The sequence below is a fragment of the Leuresthes tenuis genome, unplaced genomic scaffold (genome assembly GCF_036924035.1).
Source record: "Leuresthes tenuis unplaced genomic scaffold, fLeuTen1.0.hap1 SCAF_12, whole genome shotgun sequence".
Lineage (NCBI taxonomy): Eukaryota > Metazoa > Chordata > Actinopteri > Atheriniformes > Atherinopsidae > Leuresthes > Leuresthes tenuis.
The window spans coordinates 19,590,719-19,613,036 of NW_027325366.1; the positions used below are offsets into that span (position 1 = coordinate 19,590,719).

Genomic DNA, 22,318 nt, shown 5'->3' on the forward strand with positions numbered 1-22,318 from the left:
TAAGACATAAAGAAATAGAACAAAGATACACACTCAAAGCATCAGTTAGGTGAATTGCATGCCAGAGTGAGTTGTAAGAGTTTGTTTGGATAAACCCAAAATAATAAAGGAGTTAGGGGATTTTTTAAAAAAAAGGTCATATTATAGATAAGAATATAGGTTCTCATGTCACTTTTCCCACTTTAAGATTGGTGCAATGTAGGGCTAACTTACTATGCGTAAGTATTGTGGCCACAGGTATTCACAGTGATGATATTACTCAATAATCAATTGAAAACTTTATAATATTTCCTTTTTCTGCCATCTGATTTACTCTCAAAATAGGAAGAGGGCAATTTTAAAAACAATTGTGCAACAAAAGAAAAAAAAAAACAATCTGCTTTTGGTAATATTTTATTTGAACAGCTGAAATCAAATCACAATATAATCATGTGTGCGTTATCCACATATCATTCTTTTAATATCATGTTTAAATCACGTTTAATGTCAATAGTAGGACTTTAAAAGGAGTTTGACATTTTTTTATGTTGTTTTGGCTTGCAGGACTCCAGGACTACTTGACAGACATTAAATATCTGGAAGCTGCAAATTGCAAGCCGAAGAAGACTTCCATTACTCACCCTGTGAGCTAATGAGTGCTCTTGTTAAAGGCGGAGGGTTAATCCATCCACTCCATTAGCCCCAATGTGTCTGCTGGGAGTCTGACTGGCCTTGAAATTAAACTTAGCCACCTGGAGGTGAGGTGAGTCACTTGATAACCCTTGTATGCACGATGAATGATGAGGTCCTGATGACCACCCGTGCCATTTACAAGCCATGTTACTTTCTGATAAGAGAGCAGGACTTCTGCACCAATAAAAGCGTAAAAACGGCGTGTCATGGACTGATAAGACCTGTACAAATGAACTATTGTGCTAACTTCAGGTCAAGTAATCCTTAAAATGCTTTTCCTGCATGGTTAAATTCACATTTTGGTACAATTTCCCACATGCAGAGTCTGCTGTCACTAATACTGCATGAAATCAGGAACTCAAGCCAACTGGGTTGTTAATGCATGTAATCTGAGCTCGTGTGCGTACGTTATAAAAGCAAAGAGGTGTCTGGTCCTGACATGTCGTGCTTATGAGAGCAGCTGATCAACGAAACATTTTCTGCATTAAAAAAAAATCAATGAACCCGTAGATTAAACTAAGCGATTAAGCGTTTTGATCAAATTCCACCGGAACACTCATCCATAAAGTATGCGACTTTCATTTCATTTCACGTGGTGTTTTCGTTTAAGGCCGTCCCAGATACAGTATGTTGCATCTGCGCTGACACTAAATCAGGCTCATCCACAGCCTTCATTCTATGAAAAGATAACGCTGCAGGTCAGCTTAAACGTTCACCAGCTCCTGGTGCTCGGTCGGATTGCTTGGCCGGAGATCTGAGAAACTGCTTTGAAAACAAAGCATCGGTGGCCTTCAATATCCAGTACAACAGTGGGGGCATTCACTCAATTTGAACAATGGTGTTCTAATCCATACGCACCTTCCCCGAGAAGGCAGCAAAGTCAACTGTATGGCAAGCTTGAAGCCTGCTGTCAGGGATTAACAACACCCTGAGGAATACAACTAGACTATTGACTTGTTTTTAACATGCTCTATGTGTCTGCCCTCTGCTGGTCTGTATGTAATGTAAGGTGACATAATGTGCAGCTCTTTGAAAGAGACAGGAGATATTGCTGGCATCGACCAGTTGGGAAAGGCTATGTTTGAAAATCATTCAGCTGCAGCCAAAGGAAATTATTTTACTGTACCTTGAGTGCCCAAATCAATATTCGCAGAGCTGCAACACAGCTGTTGCCTCCGGGTCACACACACTTTGCTCGTGACAACAACACTTTGTTTGGGGAATTAATTGACCCTTGTAAATACACAAATCATATTAGGTTTCACTTTAGGGTCAGAGGTCACGTTGGCTTATTATCAGGGAGAAGACACAGAAGAAGACAAGACGGTTGCCACTGGTGACGAGGCCGTGCTTGAAGAATTGAAAGTGAGTCTGGACTGGAATTTCTGGACGTTAGATGTGACACCTCTGATGTGACAGTCAGGTGGTGCTGAAGCTGAAACACATTCAAACACAGAGAGCTGCCTCTGTCAGACTTAAAAAAGGCAATAAAACGTGAAAACTGCAAATGTGATGTCCGAGACGAGGCACTGCAGGGGAAAACACACAAACAGGTGTTAGCAATTCAAGTGTCGGAGCTTATTTATGGCCTACAAAGGGTTTTAAATCAGTGATACGTGGGGCAGTTCGAGTGGGCCTCCACTTTGCACATGCCGCTGAATTCACTTCCCGTCTTTCTATTGAAAATACTCGCCGCCCAACTCCGCCCATGTCTCCTACCGCAGAGGATGGGTGTGGACGTACAGTGTCAAATTACACACAGATTCACAGACCTGCTCGACAGGCTTCTCAGCCGCTGGATGCTCATTGGTCCAATCCGAGTTGTCACATTCAACCGGTCTGCTTCCTTTCAAGGGGGAAGTGACATGAATTTATCAAGATCTGCCCCAAAAATGAGACAAAAACACAATCCTGTACAGCACATACAGCAGATACAGCAGTTAGGCTGTTAGACGGCTTTGGGAACAAACCAGTGAGGTATGTCCGCTGAACACAAGGAGGCAAAACAAGACTCCGCATGCAGGAGCGGAGCTGTTTTTTTCTCAAATCCCTTGATGAGTGGTGAGTAGCAGCTGAGAGCACAAGTTCGCTCTGCAGCCGGAGTGCGCTTCCTACCTCAGGCGTGCCATTTTAATGCTTATACGTATCATTTGTGACGACTGTCACCGTCCACACGCAGACGCTGAATCCGACTGGTCTCCGGTTCACGATGCCGCCTTTAACGGACGGCTCCTCGCTCTGCAAAGGCTCATTGCTCAGGTGAAGTGAAATGAAACGAACCGACGACGGCAGGATTAACTCATACGTCACATTTTCATGCACACATCATACTCGAGACTCCCTGTGTTCTGTCTTGCTTACAGGGCGCTTGTGTAAATCTGAGCACTCTGGACCAGGTCTCGCCCCTCCATGGAGCCTGTATGCAAGGCCACACAACATGTGCAAAGCTTCTGTTGGAGAACGGTGCAAATGTCAGTAAAGTCTTCCTAGCTTCAGATTTCTATGAGAAATAACTTAAGTTAAGACCAACTTGAATCAGGACAGTATGTTCTCTTACCTCTCTTGTATGAAACTCCCAGTTTTTTGCCCTTAACAGCGATATCAATTATTGCTAGTTTTAACTTGACGGTGGTCCTTTTTTAGTAAGAAATTAACCAAACACACATGCATGCAAGCATGCCGAGCAGACATGAACTCATGAACAAGCAAAAATCTGCAGACATAGTTTTCTCCACTAAATCTGATCAATTTTGCCTTATTTTAACTTTTAACTTTTAATTGACTATCTGCTTTATTGTCTCAAAACAATCAGGTAAACAGCTCAACTTTGGACGGACAAACCGCCTTATCAGAAGCTTGTGCTCGGGGCAATGTGACCTGCGCATCGCTGCTTCTTCAGCATGGAGCCACTCCCCTGGGAGCCAGTCGGTCCAACTCCCCGATCCACTGTGCTGCAGCAGAGGGTTAGAGGTCACATTACACAGCATGTGCATGGATAATCCATACTGAGCCTATTCAGCATTAACCAAATGCTCAAAAAGTAGCAAAACTCAGAAGTGAAAAAAAAAAAACAGCCTGTTTTTGGAGCCTGTAATGTAAGACGGCAGCATGTTCTCCCCTGAGACAACAAGCACGAGCAGCTTTCAAAGCCGATCCTTTCAAATACATCACTTCACATCGTGGTGACTCTGGTAACTCTCCTCAGGTCACCCCGAGTGCATTGAAGCTCTTGTTCAGTATGGCGCAGATGTGGATCAGCATATCGACGAATTAGGATCCCCTCTCCACGCCGCCTGCTCCAATCAGCGTCTAAATACCACGAGGAAACTACTTCAGCTCGGTAAGAAGCTCTCTTACAGTGTTTCACTGTTGCGGAGTTGTAAAGAAACATTTGGAGCGATACATTTCCCATTCACATCAGGCAAACATTTGTCAAAAAGTCATAAAGAAGCAGCCTTGCTCACAGGTTTCCCCAACATGTACACGCATGTAACCTAAAATTACAGGTCCTGTACTTTAACAAACCCGTCCCGCAGACTGGATCCTACATTCCAAACTGTTAAGCATGCAGTGTGACCAGTAAAAAGTGCTTAAACACACCACATGCTCAAAGGTGTTGGGCAGTACAACTGCGTGCTTAAAAAAAAAGCCATTTGTGCCTGTGGAAGCTGCAGAAATGTACAGGATTAACGCCTATGTCTCTGTAATAAGCCTTAGATGGGGCTGAATCGCACACACATCTGGGTTTATGTAGTAGTTTGTGTGCTGTGCTCATGAACTCGCTTTTTGCTTTGCACCTCAGTGCTACATCGCCCTCTGCTAGCCTGAACTTAACAGAAAATGTTATTGTGGGTCACACAGGGGCTGGATTTTGACAAGGGGAAAAAGAAAGTGTCGGTTCTGCTCTCTCCACGCAGACTCCAGCCATGTTACAGGAGCGCTTTCGCCATTGAACGAAGAGGCCTTGAAAGTGATGCGAAAATAATACCGTGAACGGTTTTGGTCAGAATATTTTTTTGCAGAAAATATCAATCTGTGTATCATCAGCATGTCACATCTGGCATTCAAAACAAGATGGATGTGCCAGTGTACTGCATCTGCAGTAAAATGTGTCCAAGATATAAATACAATGTTTTTAGAACTGGAAAGCGGCATCAAAAAGATGTAAGAGCTGCACTGAACTTCTACTTCCACCTTCTTTTTTTTTCCTCACGAGGCTCTGTCGGTTTAAATTTCCTGCTGTTGGAGCTTTCACTGAACTGTCAGAGAGGAGAAGACACCAACCTAACCTCTCGCCCTCTTCAGGTGCCAGAGTAAACACAAGTGCCTCTGGGGACTCGCCACTGCACATCGCCTCCCGTCTGTCCAGCCCCGAGCTGCTGTCTGTCCTGCTGGATAACGGGGCCGACCGCCTCCTCGTGAACTCGGAGGGCAAACGGCCGCTGGACCTCGCGCCTCCGGACAGCCTGGCAGGGAGACTGCTGAGAAAAGCAGGAGGTATTCAGACCGCTGCTTCCAAGTAGCTCCACAGTTTAGGGAGCAAGGGCTATGATCAAAACATCTCTCTGGAATGGCTGCTGCTTGTCCCCTGAATGTCCCCAGGAGTGTCTCCTCTAATGCAGCTGTGCCGACTGTACATCAGGAAAGCTGTGGGCAAGCAGAGGCTGGCTGGGGTTCGTGACCTTCGTCTACCAACAGAGCTGATTAAGTATCTTCTCTACCAATCGAAACCGAGGGGGGGATCGAATGGATGGAAACCGTTCAACCTTTAAAACTCAAACTTTGATCCTTACGCTTTGAGGCCAGTAGGGGGCACACTTGTACAACCTGCAACAGACCCCCTTGAAAACAAGATCTCGTAAGATCAGTTTGGACTAAATTATTATGATTTCACAGACCTAAAAGTCTTGGAGCGTGATACCATTAAATATGAATAAGCGAGGACAGGCGCCAAGTTAATGTGGAATTCATTATATTGAAACTACTGAGAGGTTATTTGTATTATTACACAAGGATCACCAGGAATATCGTAATTTTGCTTGGATGCTGTTAAAGAAGCTGGTCTACATACACTGATGTAATGATGAATGCTTTTATTCCTCGATGGAAAAAAAAAGTCATATAATTGAATCACAGTATTTGAAATATTTCAAACAAAAACTGAAAAGTGAAAAGCGGCCCTCGGGCTGGACAGAAAATGTATTACTCTCAGTGTTTTATGTGTCAGCTCGATGACATGCAGGTGGACGACTGCTACACGCTCCAACAGTTCCTGGCAGGATCGTGCTCTTCAGCCTCCAGCTCACACAAGCACTGGGGTCTCTTTCTCCTTTTAATTTTTGCTCTCATTTATTTGCTGCTGCTTCTGATTATGACTACTACTGTAAAAAAAAAAAAAAAAAGTATGACTGTGCGAGATGGTTCTGTCCGAAGAGAATTTCTCCAAAGAAACACCAAAGATAACAGCTGAGGCCGTCACTGAGTGAATGAATATGTTTGAACCCAGTGACTCTTAAACCTGTTATTCCCGCTTTTCATAAACGGGACAAACTCTCAAGTCTGTACCCCAAGTTCCAAAAAAAATACGCGGCTAACTGAAACAATTTGTGTCCGCCAACGGTTTCCGTTTCAGGATTAAAGGTTTAATTTGGTCTGCCACTTCTCTCCGGTGCCCAAATCCAACATTTACAATGTGACATCTGATATCTGAGCAACTCTTTGAAAGGCTTCCCAACCTCTGATTGGTGTGTCTCTATGTATGTACGGCCAGTCAGTGGCAGAAGCCTGAAGATTTAAACCCAGTATCCTGTGAAAAACACAAGGTACTTAAGCAGATATCCCTTTTATTGGCAATGAGTAATGTTTCCTGCCTCTTTATTAAAAGCGTTGGCTTGGATAAGTCATTCAGAGGGACGTGAACAGGGCAGTGAGTTCACCCCTCGGAGAGCAACACCTTCTACATTGTGACAAAAGCAACACGCACTCGACTCACCCACACCCTTCGAGTTAAATGCGGCGCTCATCGAGTTCCCATTGATCCCTTCAGTCTCAATTTGGCCACCGAACTAAATCATCGTCCCCCAGAAACGTTGCACGAGTGCCCAGGGCGAAGCGCGAGCTTCGATCGAGCTGGTGTTTCATGTGAAATCAATACTGTGGAGGAGCTTCAGACCTCTGCAGCTGCAGGGAAACACATCCTCCACCAGTAATTAGTGGGATGAAGACAATCAGATGAGAGTGTGTGGGGGGGGGGGGGGTCGCTGTCACGTGACCGCCCTAAATAACGATTTCTGATGGCGGTGCTCGGTGAGGCGTAGCCAAATGGTTTCCCCGGGTTCATCCAGGTACAATGTGGCACTCAGACGCACTTAAAAATCAACCCACATACATACGTGTGATACCAAAGCTTTTACGAGTATCCTCCAGGGGAACACACTCCATTAATCCCCATCTTTTTCTCCTTCCTGTTTTTTTTTCCCCTGCGCATCGGCACTTTTCGACCAAAATAGTGCAAAACGGATTTCTTTCTGAGGATTTAAGTGAAAAGGACACAAAACAAAGTACTCCTCAACGTGCTTTTTTTCCATGTTTTATGCAGCAGAACACAACAGAAAGGATACCCTCAGAGTCTTGAAATGAGGTGAATACAACCAAAGATGAAGGACAACATGTGAAAAATGGCACTGTGCTATAATGAAATAAGAGAAATCAGCCAAAATGCAGATGCAGTGTGTGAGAAGGTCAGTGGTGGAGCCATCGTCAGCAGCAGTTGCTCGCAGAAATGGTTTTCTGTGTCGTGTTATCAGTCTCTCACGCTGTTGTGGAAGAACGCCGGTTTGTGGGCGTCCGTTTATGCACAGCACGCCATTTCAGTGGGCTCTGCACTTTGATCCATTGATTCTCCTCCTTTTCAAACACTCTCCTGTAGATTTGCTGCTGCGTTTGGGATCACTGTCCCGTTGCGTCACCCTGCTTCTGGCCGGTCTTCAGCTGCCGAGACAGGTGGCCTCACATTGGACTCGAGAAAACTTCAGCCCACAGAGGAGTTTGCGGTCAATGCGACGGACAACAGCTTTCGTAAAGCTGCTCACTTTTGACGATGAGCCGCTTTTGGTTTCGTTCCTGTGGCATGAAAAAATGACCGGTTCATCTAAGGCTGTCTGTTCCCACGGTAAAATCTTGCAATGGAAAGAGGAACATGCTTTCTTTTTCACACGACTGCATGTAAAAGTAGCCAAGAGTGTCCATGAGGTCGAGGTTAAATCCGCTAAAGTACAAAGTGAGTCACAGACCAAGCGACTCGCTGCAATCTTTAGGGAACAAACATTCTGTGGCACCCAAAAAAAGACCCAAAGCTAATAATCAAAGTAGTTTCCTCGTAATTGCACGAATCATTCTGATCCGTTAGCCAAAACGCGAGCAGAAACCCACCCGCCGCAAAAAACCCCCCCACAAAACAAAGCGGCGTTAATGCAGGACGAGCTTTTATGTGCTAAGAACCAAACTGTTGACTCCTCGCAACGTCGGCTCACATTCTGATTGCTCTGAGCTGGATCTTGTTAGAGATTATCAGCGTTTCCCACTGAGATACAAGTGGGTTGTGGTGCCTCGTCCTTGCGCTCGCCGGTAATTGCGTTGGTATTTTTAGCTTAGCGTTGGGGGTAATTAAAACAAAATGAGATAGCGGAGACATGGATCTCTTGTGGCTGCCCCGGTCTGAGCGCCGAGAAGTTTCAGTAAGGTCACAAGTTGGAATGTTTTCAATTATGAACCTCGGCGCTAATGAGAGTTTATTAAAGTGTGGGAATATTTTTGCCCAACAGGGCAATTAAGTAGCTGAGGCATCTACAGCCGCAGATTAAGGCGGCGTGGAAATGCAGTTTTTAGCTTTTGCTTTCAACTTCGGCCTGACCACATGTTAAAAAAAACACTTTACAATGTACAGCTTATATTCTGTATGTTTATTTACATTGTTGTTGATTTATAGAATATAAAAAAATGATCCGATATGTTCAAAACAGCTGATATTTCCAACAAATTGTGACTTCTGTATTAAGTTTAATTGGTTTAAATAACTTCTGTCAGTGACTGGTCTTAAAAAAAACAAAAAAACAAACAAACTGCTTGAATTGTCTCTGTTGTATTAAATGTCAAGTGGCAAAAAAAAAAGAAAACGGACAGAGAACTATCATTTTGCTTCATATATAAACTCCAACATCAGCTTACAGGTCCTTAAAGTCAGCCCTGCTCCTCTCCACCACAGCAGGTGTGTGGTAGAAGCCGGGCGACTGTCCCTCAGGTGGTCAGCTGGAAACGCCCAGCAGGGGGGGGGGGTCAAGATGGCCGCTGAGCTGTGCCCAGCAGGTAGAGGCACTGCAGGTTCAGCACCACGAGGATCAGCACCAACCCAGTGAGGACCTTCTGCATCCACAGACACGTGTTCAGCTGCTGCTCCATTCGGGAGTTGCAGTTCATCACTCGCATAAGCTGGTGAGAGAAAGAAAGAAATAAATAAAATAAATCGCACTGGCTTTTATCTCAGATCTCACTGCTGCGGACATTTCTAAAGAGTTTCAAGTCATTTTCCAGGCCAGTGTTTCACCCTTAGTGCTCATTCTCTGTGGGGGTCTTGGCCAGTTACATGCCAAACACGCTGGACCCCCCCCCCCCCCTCAAACTGCATCTGATAATATTTAGTTAACTTCAATCGAAGACAAATCTAAAACAAGGACTTCTTTCTAGGATGCTGCCCATAGATGCATCATAAAAGCTTCCCTCCAGCTGCCCAAGTCCTTGAAAAAATCTCAGATTTCCACTAATTCCAATCTGTTTTTTTCCCCAAAGTCACCAGCAGAAGTACACTTAATACATGGAAGTGTCCTTTCTGGGTTTTTCTTTTTCTAGCATAACTCCAGCTATAAAGAACTGTATTGCATTTTAAAGCAATGACAACGGTACGCTCCCGAAAAATAAGCTAAAATAAGCCGCAAAAGGACCTCCTTCGACAGGAACTCACCGCTGTGTTTAACTCCTGCTGCCCACTGGTCACAGTCTCCACGGGGTTTTCCCTGAGGGGGTTCACTGCCGGTTTAATGCTATCCAGAGCGTGACAGCGCAACCTGTGAGGGAGAAAGCATCCAGTGAGCAGAGAGACTCGCAGGCTTTCGAAGAGACAAATATCGTGCAAACTCTTCAGCGCATTAACAAACAAAAGAGGCGCACCTGTGTTCCATGACCTTGTTTTTTGGTACTTCTTTCCAGAACTGTGCGAGTTCTTGTGATCCAACACTCTCCATCTCTGCGGCCATCACCAGGAATCTGTCTTGCAGAGAGGCCTGAGAACCTGACCGATAAACAGCAAAACGTAGGCGAGGAAATGCAGTCGTGAGAGAGGTAGAAAGTATTGCTTTTAATCAAAGAGGAGATGAGAAAGAATGTCTTTTTTTCTACTAAGAGCACAGTTTAAATATATAGCCAAGTCACTGCAGCCAACTGACGGGTCAGTCACAGAAATGGAGAGGCTATGTTTAAAGACTGTAGTGGGAAGAAAAATGAAAATAATCATTTAAAAAAGTACCACTGCAGCATAAAAGGAAGGAAACAGGGATCCTAAAATAGGCTCCACTGATTCTTCTCAGCTATACTCAGCAGATCCCAACCAACAGATGACATGTTCGTGCCACAAAATGCTTGGACTTCCCGTCAGCTGGCTTGTTGATGGTTTGTTTTCGCGATGATTCTTTTATCGTTCTTGAAATATGCATGTCGGGGCGAAGCAAAGTAGCCGCCTGCACTTTGGAAAGGTAATAAAGTGACCCACTTTGATTATTCTGGAGCTCGTTTTGCAAACATCTGCTCCTGTGAACAAAGTGCAGAGCTTAAGTGCAGTACCTCCATGTAAGGACACCACGATGTCGACCGAAGCTCCCGGCTCACAGCTGCTGCTGCTGGGCTTCACTCTGTACTTCTCCGGCGCTGTGGTCCGCACCTGTGTGCACACCGTTTCCGGCTATGAATTCAAGCCCATTCGAATGCCAACAGCCTCAGGGTTCCTACACATTTTTTAGTCCTGTGTGCTGTCGCTCATAGAAAGGAAAACGATGCTACAAACCGCAGACTGTAAGCAAAAGTTGGGCTGATCTTTAACTTTCAGCAGCAAATGCATGGTCTGCACTTACAGCATGTGCAGATATCTAACTTTACAATTGAATCCTTGCAACATCCTAGAATTCCTGTTGGGCTAAATCTACGCAGAGATTATAACAACAAGCGCTGTGATTAGGTCACACCACTTAGATTCAAGTGCCTCCAGACTCACCTTAAAGGCCACCTGATTTTTGGTCACATTGCTCAGGATAATGAGGCATTTCTTCTCGGTCTCCCCAGAACCGAAGCTGAGCTCCTCGGCGGGGCTGAAGGACAGACAAAAGGAAAAAAACAACAAAAAAAACCCATTATGTAGCAGGAAGTACAGTAGAAAGATGTCTGGGTTGAAACCTGAGGCTAAGTTCTTAAAAAAATGCATTAATCAGACAATGGTTTTTATTTATTTCCCCAACAAGCTTTGTCATTTTCTCTCCTGAGCATCCCATTAGACCAGCCTCGGCCGCCACACTTCCTGAGCCTCGCTGTCTGAGCGCTTTAATTATCCCGGGACTCGCAGCTTTCACTGCGACACATCATCTCTCCCCTGAAGGGCAATTCTGTTCACGGCGATATGTCGGAGCTCAAGAAAACAAAAAAAACAAAAAAACCATCTGCTATTTTGACAATTCATCGAGAAGAGCGCTTTAAAACGTTTAACAGAGAACTTCCGCTGCCGGGGAATCTCTCCTCAGTTGGGCCTCAGTTGTCAGAAAGTGAGAAATCAGCGTTGGAACTTTAATGTTGAACTTTAAAAAAGCTGAAACTGTGGGTGGAAACCCAAGAAAAGAGGAGGGTTAATACGTGGAGTAAGTATTTGTTTCTTCCTCCTTGTTTTTTTTCTTAGATTTCATCTCGAAAGGTGGACAAAGGGCATTTTACCCACAGAGGGCTATTTTTGGGACACCAGCGCATAAACAAACTGATTTCAGTTGTACTCTTGAGCTGCGAATGCCAACTGTGGCACAGGCACGAGATGCTACGCTTCGCCCCCGGTTTTTCTGCTAACCAACTCTGCAACACTCTAATTTGGCTGCAAACAGCATGTGATTCGAGGGAGAGTGAACACTTAAAACAACAAGAAACCAGTTTGAATCATAACGTCAGCATTGAGTGCAGCCTGGTGATGTTTCACGGACTGAAACTGCCACAAATAAAGCTGTTTTTTTGTGCGCCACCCCCCCCCCCCCCCATAAAAACAGCAGTGGATCTAGGCTGAAAAACCTTTTGGCAAACACAAGATCAAAGACCCCTACACTCTTCTAAAGCCCCTAGCCTTGAATTCAAGCTAACAGCTCTGGAAGATAACGGCGTTTAAGGCCCATTCAAATCTGTTTATCGCTGTAATTCGCCGTCCAGAGCCATCAGAAATCCTCACTTCAAAGCCGTTAACTCCGTAAAAACAGAACTCGGCTGACTTTACTCACGAGCACGCGGCGTGACGTCACGCGCGTCAGGTTGAGCAGATAACCGAGGATCACTGTCATTGCTGCGGCACCAGAATACAGTGCTTCAAAGATCCATTTGCAACTCGGTGAAGCTTAAATCAAAACATACTCGTTTGACGACTTGAGAGAGGAGACGAGAGCGACTGTAATTAATGGCTGGCCAGTGTCTCACACTAAAGTGAGGCCCTGTTAATAATTAACAACACAGACTCATTTCCAATCAATGCGCAATTAACTGGAAACATCCTTAATTCCTGCCCATGTGTGACCAGATCAATGGAGATATACGGGCAGCGAGCGCATCAATAACGTCTTATGGTTCAGAGTCAGTGTGTGAAATCAGTCTTTGCCAGTGTACGCAAAGCAATTATGAATTCTCTTTTGACGCATCACTTGCACAGCAAACGCGCACGTGAAGAGGTTCCAGTTTTATTCATACAAACGGCTAAAAGTGACAAAAATTCTGTGCTAAACGTCGTTTTACCCAAAGGTCACACCGTTCAAATTCCACATGTTTTGCTCAAGTGTTCTTCCTTAACTGGCAACCTGGTGCTTTCATGCCTAACTATCTGTGTTTAAAAGAAACAAGACCTTCCAGTTCGAATTCCGCGACTTTAGTCATCAACAGATTTTTTTTTCAGATTAGATCATGATCCGATTCAATCTCGACTCAACAGTCTTAAAGTTTTGTTGCATATCTTTTACGGTTGTTCATGGACTTAAGCAGCCGGTAATAACTCTCATGTTCTTATATCTGTCATGAGCTTTCCGAAACTCTATAAAAAACAACATATATATATATATATATATACACACAGAAGAAGCACAAATATGCTCTTAACCTGCTGGCAGTCACCAGAATATGATATTCTAATCTGAGGCTTCAGCACCAATGATGAAGAATGACAGATGCCTAAAGCTCTCAAATCCATCAGTTACTTGTCAGTCTGCATGACTTTGTCCTTTTCCCCCCTAAAGAACTGTTTGTAAAAAAAAATAAAAAGAAGAAGACACAGGAGTGTAAATATACACAGAACTTTCACGCAGCGGTATGAACAGATGGCTAAAACTAAAAAAAAAAACAAAAACGGTCACTTCAGAAGGACTTGCAGAGTTTCGCGCGGAACAGTGTCCCCTCTGATAAAGAGCCGTTAAGGTGGAGACGGTGTCCTCCGGTGAAATAAACACGTTTTCCTCGTCCTGATAATTGCGTTTGCTGTTAGTGTCGTGCAGTTACACCCTCGCAGGCATAACAGTGACTATTTAACGGGCTCCAACCTGTAGAAAGGTGGCGCCTACAGCTGAAACACTAATATGACCTGATGCTGTGAGTAACCTGCCACGGTTATTATATCCCATCACATATTACTGTAACATACTAGCCCTTTCCATCACTTTCATGAGGGCACATGAATAAAAAAGTAGCCACAATGTCAGTGACTGAATGCCATCGCTTTTAACAGGCTAATAAAGCCATTCGTGTTACATAGCTCATGTGTGAAAAGGGCTTTATTGTCCAATGGCCGTGACAGCAGATCAATGACCAGTATTACCATGCAAGTATGAAGCAAGAAAGAACGTTTGACACGGTGACCTTAAAGGTGACGTCTTTAGGATTTATCATCTATTTCTCGATGTTGTTTGTAAAAAGAAAAAAAAGAGCTGAGATCTATGCAGCAGTTGTTAATATGTTTCTTTAAAAGCTAAAAAAAAAAAATCAGTCTTAATCAGTTGGATTCAACTTTGCGGGAACAGATGTGTGGAAATACCCCACAATGCAACTAGTATCTATCCAGATGTTTAAGTCTGGAACAAAGTGATGACATGTTGTCTTCCTGTTGGGAAATGTTAGACCTCAAAGATTTTGGGAACTTCCAAATTTCGTTATCTCGACAACTTCTCTAACTTCAAACTGCATGCAATCATGTGCTGTAGGTGGAAGTACACATAAAGAGTGATGACAGGACGGAGGGAGGAGGAGGGGGGGGGGGGGGTTGATTAGGCACTATGACCTACCTAACATCTAGCAGAGGGCCTTTGAAGGTTGTCTGCGGCTTCCTGGCTCCTTTGACCCTGATATTTGGGTCTCCTCTGTCGTTGTCCTCTGCCCTGAAACTGTCCTCGAGGAAGTTCACCTGAAAGAGCAAAGACCAGTTGGTTAGAAACACAGACGGAGCGCCGATCGTGGAACCACGTGACCCTTATCTGCTTCCTCCTCTGAAAAAGTTCCACTCTTCCCCATCACGCACAGCGAAGCTATCAGTTTAATGACTGCGGGGGTCAACCGCAATCATCAATAAGTCATTGACGTGACATAAGAGTGATTTTTCTGTTAAATTTACAAAGAAACTCTTGTGAAGAATCCCGACCTTTGTTTCCTAGTGGCCCCCAGAGGGGGCCTCGAACGACAAGCGTGTCCACGGAAACACGGAACCAAATAACCCACAAACTCATGACTCCTGACAAAGCAAGAGCCCTAGAACCAAAGCATTTCAACTGGGACAGAAGTCACAAGATAACTCGTACACAAACACTTTTAGTTCGGCAAAACGCTCACAACCTTCGGCCTAAATGAGGCCGCCCACAGAGCGACAAGGAGCTGACAGGATAGAAAAACTGAAACAACTGCGTAACTGATGGCTATTAAAGATGAAGTAGGTCAATCGGGGTGATGAATGCTTTCACAGTGTTTCGGACGGACGGGGATCAGTGAGGATAGGAGGGAGGAAAGGAAGGTTGGGCCGGGGCGGTGAAAAGCAGGCATGTGATGCAAACACAGGGGAAGTATGTAATTCTGCGGCAATGAGCTGTAAACTACGTCAGCTTAATTAAATGGCCGACTGTCGTGCAACTGCCACAAAGAAGACATCAGGAGATAATGAGCTTCGGATGAAATGGATCTATTTATTCATTTTAAAAAGAGCAAAGTGTTACACAATTACGTAGTGATGAAAGTGAGTGGACACAGTACAACGTGCGCAGAAACTGGAATTAAAACCCAAGGTTTGAAGCAGGATGCAATCTTTTACAGATATTGAAATGAAAAGTACAGTGTTTCAGTTCAGTCTCGGCTCACTTCACAGAAAAATGACATTTCAAATGGATGAAAGGGACAAATTAGGGGACCCTTTGATAAAAGTGCAGAGAAATAAAATACCATCGTAAAACACATCTAAAAAAAAAAAAATCACAGAACTTCTTCGGTTTCTACACATTGTGTACGACATGAAATGCAAGGACAAAGCAATAATGAAATACATTGTTTGTTTTTATACTTATCAATAAATACTAAAAGCCACAAAACATGGTCGGCACTCTCAAGTCACAGACTCGATTAAAGATAGTACTAGAGGACAAGGCACAGAAGGCTTATGTTAAATAGCTGCCTTGAAGACAGCATGAATTAAGATTAAGTGCTGAGGTTAATAGCTAGCTCTACTGTAATATAACAGTAATCATCTTAGTAGTTTTTAATCTGAGGCTAGAGTATGTAAATAATGTGAGACTGTTATTGGCCGGAGTGACTGTGCAACCTTTCCTCTAAGAGCTAATTAAACTGTGAGATGTGTGGCTCGCTTGCGTCATGCTGCCCGCTATTTCGTCTTCTTCCCAGAGAATTATTGTGCTTTTGAACTGGAAGTCGAACCGAAATGCAAGAGCCAGAACCATGGCGACGTCGTTCGACTGCGAGGCCTTTCCAGCCGGCAGAAATCCTCCCCACTCTGAGCTCCTGCAGTGGCAGCGATCCTACGCTGCCTTACCACTTCCAGCCCTTGTTTGAAAGGAAGAGAAAATAAAAGAAAAAAATAAAATAAAATAAAAAGAAAGAAAGGAAATTAGCTTCCCGAAGCCGTTACGTTATCGGCTTAGAGCTTCCTGGAACTCCGGCGTGGGGGGGGCTGTGGGTCCGGAGGGATGGCGGCGAGGGAGGAAGGGAGTTTCTGTGTGGAATGTGCTCAGACTGGCTTAAAGATTCCAAAACCTAGCACTTCAACCCAAAGCCAGAAGTTTAATCACAACACGGGCTACCAGAAATAGTCTATCATACATTGCCAGATGAATCCACTGACTGGAGAGCGTGGATCTGAAACCACACCGAGAGACCGGAGACACAGCAAATCAACCTGTTGTTACAATTAGACATTTTCCCTTAAGCTCTCCTTAAACCTCCTTCTTTTCATTTTATTGTGTTTTCTTAAGATATTCTTAATTCATATTTGGCCATCACGTCCAATAAAAAAATAAATGTATAATAATATATTAAGTGGGTGGTTTTATCTACTACATAACCCCCAAAGCCCTAAATTAGTGCGGCTTTTAGCCAAAAGAGGCGTTCAAGAACTCAGTTTTAATGAGCATCTGACCTTCAGCTGGGGTTAAAAGTTACTTGAACAACCACAGCCAAGTTTTTAGAGAAACTGTTGAACTCTGATTGTCTCTCTTCGGGGATTCTCGACCCCAAGGACGGCGAGAACGCTCGCAGGCATATTCATAGACTCCCCTCTGTTATATATATAGTAACAACTTCTGTGTGTGTGTGAAGAGTCGCCTCAGAGTGATTATGCAACTTCATGTTGTCGAGCTCGTCTGAAAAAGATCTTCCCCTTCCCCCACAGGGCTTACTCAAATGTTTTTGATGTTTCGACTCTGGAACTTTTAATGACATAGTTTGTATTTGAGAGATAAAAATCAAACAAAGGCCCGCGCCAAGAGGAAGCCACGTAACTTTGACCCAATCTGAAAGAAATCAAGAGCAGCTAATAAGCTCCACGCTGGTGACTGTGAGTGAACACACTCTTTATGTGCATATCTTTGCTTTGTAAAAGCCACAGCTCTGGTGTGCAACTTGTTTTGGTATTCATTAACACTGAGATCCCCTGTTTGGTGGAGCTTAGGAGGCTCCTAGGCGTAGCTTTGAGTGACACAGCACCACCTGCTCTCGTCAGCATATATGATTAGTTTCTTATGGACAGCAGGCGAAGCAGCTCCTGGTGTCATGTGTAGGTCAATCTTCAGTCTGCGTCAACATAACGGCCGTAAAAACCGGCCAAAACAAACAAAACAGCATCACCAAGCAACGTAAATGCACAACTTTCTTCAACAGGGCTTTCCTCGTATTGGGAATACTCTGAGACGATCCCCTAATACCCTCCTATCAGTTTCCACGCAGCCTCCCCTTTGCCTGCAAGCTGGAAAAGAAGCTAAATAGATTATGGTGTGAGAGTGGATAGTCCTGGAGGGAGTGAGAAGAATCAGAGATATAAGCTGCAGGCAACGAAAAGCAGGGTTCAATATAGTGACACCGGAGGGAGGTGACAGCGGCAGCAAAATATTCAGCCTGTGGGGCGTCTCAGTGGTGCTGGGGCAGGCTGCCAGAACAGGAACCCGGAGACGGCGTGGAGGTGCTTATGTAACAGACGACAGCTTCAGTGGACCCAAAGAGGAACCGAGGGGAGCAGAGCGCCGCCTGCAAGGGCTTTGTCAACGGGATTTAATTGCAACAAAAACATTAGGAGTCACCTTCACGGACGCCATGAGTAAGAGCTTAATGATTATCATATCAGTGAAGTGCGCGCCACAAAGCGCCCTGATTACATGCTGTAATCTGAAGTTCAGCTTTCAGAAAGGAGGACACGGCGAACAGGATCTCTGACAGCACATCATCTAAGCTGACAAGTAGCTGAATGTGAAGTCTACGAGAGACGAGAGACAACACTGCGAGGACTGGGAATATGACGCAGCTTCTTCTGTTTTTTTTTCCCTTAACAGGAATCCTAATTGTTTTAATGTCATGCTTAGCAGCTACAGCTGTCATAAAGACAAAAGCCCTTAATGAACCAGACGAAACAAAGAAACCCTCAAACCGAGCCCTGCCCGAGTGGAGACCACCACACGACACGAAAGCAGAAGTCGTTTCTCAAACTTTTCTTATCTGTAGGAAATGAGAAAGAGAAAAAAAAAAAAAGTAAAATGTACCTTTTTGGGCTTTGCCACAATCTCAGAGTTGAAACTGGACTCGAGGCCATCTTTGCTTTCCATTTCACCCTCTTTACTCTCCGTCTCATCCTCACTAACAATGGGTCCGTTGTCACAGATGGGCGTTTGGAAGTCGTCATCAGGAAGAGGCGGGTAGCTGTACTTGAAGGGGTCCTGGAATACGGCCACAGAAATTAGCTCGCTCCAAGGTACGGCTTTTAAAATGCACACACGATCAGTTCAAATGAAGGCCAGCAAAGGCTTAGATTAGCACAGAAAGTACCAGAACGACATCTTGAGTCGCCGCTGTGTCTTTCTCTCAATAAAAGAAAGCAACCAATGCGCAGCTTAAAGCCAACGTGGACACGTATAGACAGAAGTAAGAGCATACCGTTCCACCCATGTGAGGTGGCAGGTACTCGGGATCAATGAAAGTCTGGATCTCGCTTCTGGATGCAAACTTGAGCTTGCTGATTGCCTCTGGACCCAACCACGACTTCACAATCTTCCACGCAGCTGTAGTGAAGACACGAGTTTTAATGCTTGAGAAGTCAAAGTCATGTTATTATCACTTCAGCCCCCCCCCCTTTCCACGTATGAACACAGAAACATCCAGTTGGATTGCAAAGTTGGATCGTCTCACCGTTCATGATCCAAGGCATATCCACTATGATCATTTTGGCTGAAAGTACAAGAAAAGAGTGATGCCAGTGAGATTAACAGCCTCGATTCCAGAATTTGACTTGAAAGTAGCTGCGAATCAGCAATAAGCGGTTTAACAGAACCCGGAAACATCTGGGACTTACATAAAAACTTTGGATAGTAAACTTTGAAGCAGTTAATGACATACTTCACAAAGTCCATGTCCTGAAACAGAGGAGAAACAGCACATTATTAACTCGGCAGAGCCACACCTACGGCCTCCAGCGTAAAATATGCTAAAACGGTTTTGATAGCGGAGAATGTTGTTTGTCCCTTAACTGCCTCTAGATTTAAACTGACCCACTTAAGATTAAATGAAAGCTCGCCGCGGGCCCATCTGAATGACTCACAGCTCGGTCCCCCTCTAATGCCGCCACTGAAAATCTGGAGGGTGTCATTTTGTAAACTCCGTTAACTAGAAAAAGGCCGTTATTTTTGATACAAGCAATTTGCGAAATCGTCTTTTTACCAGCAAAATTCAAAGCATGGCTTCTGCAAACTGGTGAAATGTCATCTCTGGCTGAGATGTGCCACTTCTTAAATATTTTTTTTATTTGTTGAATCAACATTGGTGTTTAATATCCAACCTCGTGTTTTAAGCCAATTGAAATAATCGGACAAAAAAAAAAGCCAAAATGTTAATAGATAGTGCCCTTATATCCTGGCTGGGCTCCATAATTAGATACAGGCCTTATTGCTATGCAGGAGACTCACTCCTGAGCCTTAATGAGATCATACTGGCTACCCTTGCTCTGGCTCATACTGGGGGGGCGGAAGGCGGCTTTGCAAACCGATCTTCTGATCTACTAATTTTACATTTATTCTATTTATTCTCTCCGCCTTGCTTGTGGAGGTTTATTTGTGTTTAATCGAGCCAGTTCTTCAGCAGAGAGCCGAGCCAAAGCAAAATACACTCACTGAGGGAGAGCTCCGCGTAGGAGAAGCAAACGCCTGCGACAACAGCGAGTCTGAGGATTAGACAGCCCACTCGAATTGACCATTAGGATTTAAAGGTTACTTTAATCTCCAAAGAGCTAAACCATTGAGGAGCATCAGTCTATGCAAGAGCAGGGCTCAAACAGCAAGGAATATGTGGCGGCTCATCGGCACCGTGGTGACAGAGTCACGGCAAAACGGATGATGTGTTTTCTAAAAGCAGAATATTGCTGGAAAGAGGGGGAAAATCAGGACTCAGATTAGATGAAGAGAATTGGTGATGGTATTGTCAAAAGGTTCTTTATGGACTTACTATGTTGCTGAGGCCAGAATCTGACATGTCAAACACAACAGTGAGCGGCATCCCTGGTTCTTTCTTTGCGTATCGCTCCAGCCAAAAGGCAACGTACTTCTTCTTATCCATGACGGTTTTCGCATCCTTGACGTGCAGCTTCACCTTGAACCAGACTAAACACAGGAAACCGATTCAGAGACGCTCGCCATTTCTGGCTGAGGCGACAGCGTGTAACACGGGACGTCACATTCATATGGGTAACAACGTAATAACAACATGTGCGTACAGAGCTTGTTGCCCTCTTTGTCGTAGCCATGGAGGTAGACGGCACCGGTCTCGAACATCCACTTGGGAATGGTGCTCTCATTAATGTCTGAAACACAGAGGGAAAAAACACATGACTTACTGGTGTTTGTTCTCCGTCAAAGCGAAACTAAAAATGGAACGCCACGGTGGGCAAAAGGGTAAAGGCCATCTGTAAGGTTCTTGTGCATCTTTTAGACTAATCGAGTCCCAAATAGCTCTTCAATAGTTGTAATAAAGAACTAACAGCATGTGGACAGAGTCACCCCCCCCCCCCCCCCCCCCCAATCCGCCCCTGGATGGTAATGACTGAAACAAATCACATTTCCTAAAAACAACTGGCTGACAGATAAAATTTGCTGGAATAAAATAAAAAAAACAAAACAGTGGGTCTTTGAAATTTCCCAGTAAGAACAGCACGCTTTGTTTTTCAGGACTAGCTTATGTGTGGAGATATGGGTGTTGAACGCACAATGACACTCTGTCTGTATTCCTCCGAGATAAGCACAGAGGCGGCCACCGATGCGTGTTGTAAGCTCACAACGCAAATGGCAATGTCAACATTTCTTGGCAGATGCTGAACTTCGGTCCTCTCTGGCACAGGAATGAACACTGCCAGTTTCAGTCACAAAAACTTCCAAGTTTAAAAGCTAATTTAAAAAATAAAATAGCATCAAAGCTGCGAGACTCAAATGAATATTTCTTCTTAAACTTTTTGACCAGTTCATATAGAAGATTTGTCAAATGGCAAACTCTTCAGAATGATGTCTTACCATTCACACCAAACTCCTTCCTCCACTGGAAACTTTCATCAATCATTTTCAAGGCATCGTCGATGACATAAAGCCTCCATGTCAGGTAGCCCTCCACCAGTGCATAGTCCTCCTGAAGCCTCTCCACGTCTCTCGGGTCATACTTATCTGTTGAATCTACAAACAAAACACAAATGCACACTAAAAAAATCACATGATGTTCACATTCGAAATGAGTCAAGAACTGGGTTCAAACACAAACTTACTTTCCCATTGATAAATGGGATCTGGTAAATGTTCAGAATGTGCTGTGAACTCAAATAAAGCCTCCCCCCTGAGTGACACAATGTAGCACCCAAAGGCTGTATTGTTTTTTTTTCCAATTGTTTCCTGTAGCAAACCACAGCTAACGTCTCTGTTGCAGCTTAACTGGGATCTGAGCTGTTGCTCCAGGTCAACGTGTTGCCAGTAAAAGTAGCAGCCAACTAGCTTTGAACTAGCTTTGAACTGCAAGACCGGAATGTATGTAAAGTACATTGTAATAAGCAAAACTGACACTCAAAGGCAAATGGCTAGTCATGGAGTAAGTTACGGTCAGCTTATCCACAATAACTGTGTTACCTTGGAGCAACTCATTCTTGAATCTCTGCCGGGTCTCTTCGATTTTCTTTGCAATGTCCTGTCACAAAGAGAGTTCGTTCAGGTTAAATACGCCTCTAGTTTAAAGAATAGTTTGTTCCGACGGTCGTCAACTACCTGCTCTCCTTCGCGTGCCTCATTCTCTGCCATGTCCCCGGCTCTGTGACAGTTCCGCGTTGCTAGTTAGCAAACTTAGCTGCCCAGATGAATCAGTGCTTAGTGCGAAACTGACGTCCCCGTGTTGCCATTTGGGCTCCGGCCGTGGCCACGCCTCTCAGCGTCGTGTCGTTTGTTTGTGCTGAAGAACTGGGGGGTGTTGGATAGTATTCAAGATTACAAAACTAACATTGAAACGATGATTCATTCTCGCTCAAAAACAGCGATAGTCAGCCCCACACTTTAGCTGGAAGTCACTGATTCCTGTCATGTTTACCACCTCTCACCCACAATGC

General features: G+C 44.4%; 2 protein-coding genes across 2 annotated transcripts; one reads left to right on the forward strand and one right to left on the reverse strand.

The window, feature by feature from the left end:
- Positions 1 to 2,563: 2,563 nt before the first annotated feature.
- On the forward strand, positions 2,564 to 6,907 carry LOC140319356 (ankyrin repeat and SOCS box protein 9-like). Its single transcript, XM_072396956.1, has 7 exons — positions 2,564 to 2,733; positions 2,852 to 2,931; positions 3,036 to 3,143; positions 3,485 to 3,635; positions 3,878 to 4,012; positions 4,978 to 5,169; positions 5,275 to 6,907. The coding sequence occupies exons 1-7, from the start codon at positions 2,652 to 2,654 to the stop codon at positions 5,442 to 5,444; spliced, it is 918 nt and encodes a 305-aa protein (XP_072253057.1). The 5' UTR covers positions 2,564 to 2,651; the 3' UTR covers positions 5,445 to 6,907.
- A 1,710-nt stretch (positions 6,908 to 8,617) lies between these two features.
- On the reverse strand, positions 8,618 to 22,073 carry mospd2 (motile sperm domain containing 2). Its single transcript, XM_072396951.1, has 15 exons — positions 21,984 to 22,073; positions 21,849 to 21,906; positions 21,249 to 21,404; positions 20,459 to 20,545; positions 20,191 to 20,345; positions 19,046 to 19,106; positions 18,883 to 18,921; positions 18,631 to 18,755; positions 18,240 to 18,413; positions 14,280 to 14,398; positions 10,991 to 11,084; positions 10,564 to 10,660; positions 9,895 to 10,015; positions 9,689 to 9,791; positions 8,618 to 9,159 (listed from the first exon to the last, which is right to left on the reverse strand). Exons 1-15 carry the CDS (start codon positions 22,014 to 22,016, stop codon positions 9,007 to 9,009), a joined length of 1,575 nt encoding a protein of 524 aa, XP_072253052.1. The 5' UTR covers positions 22,017 to 22,073; the 3' UTR covers positions 8,618 to 9,006.
- Positions 22,074 to 22,318: the final 245 nt, after the last annotated feature.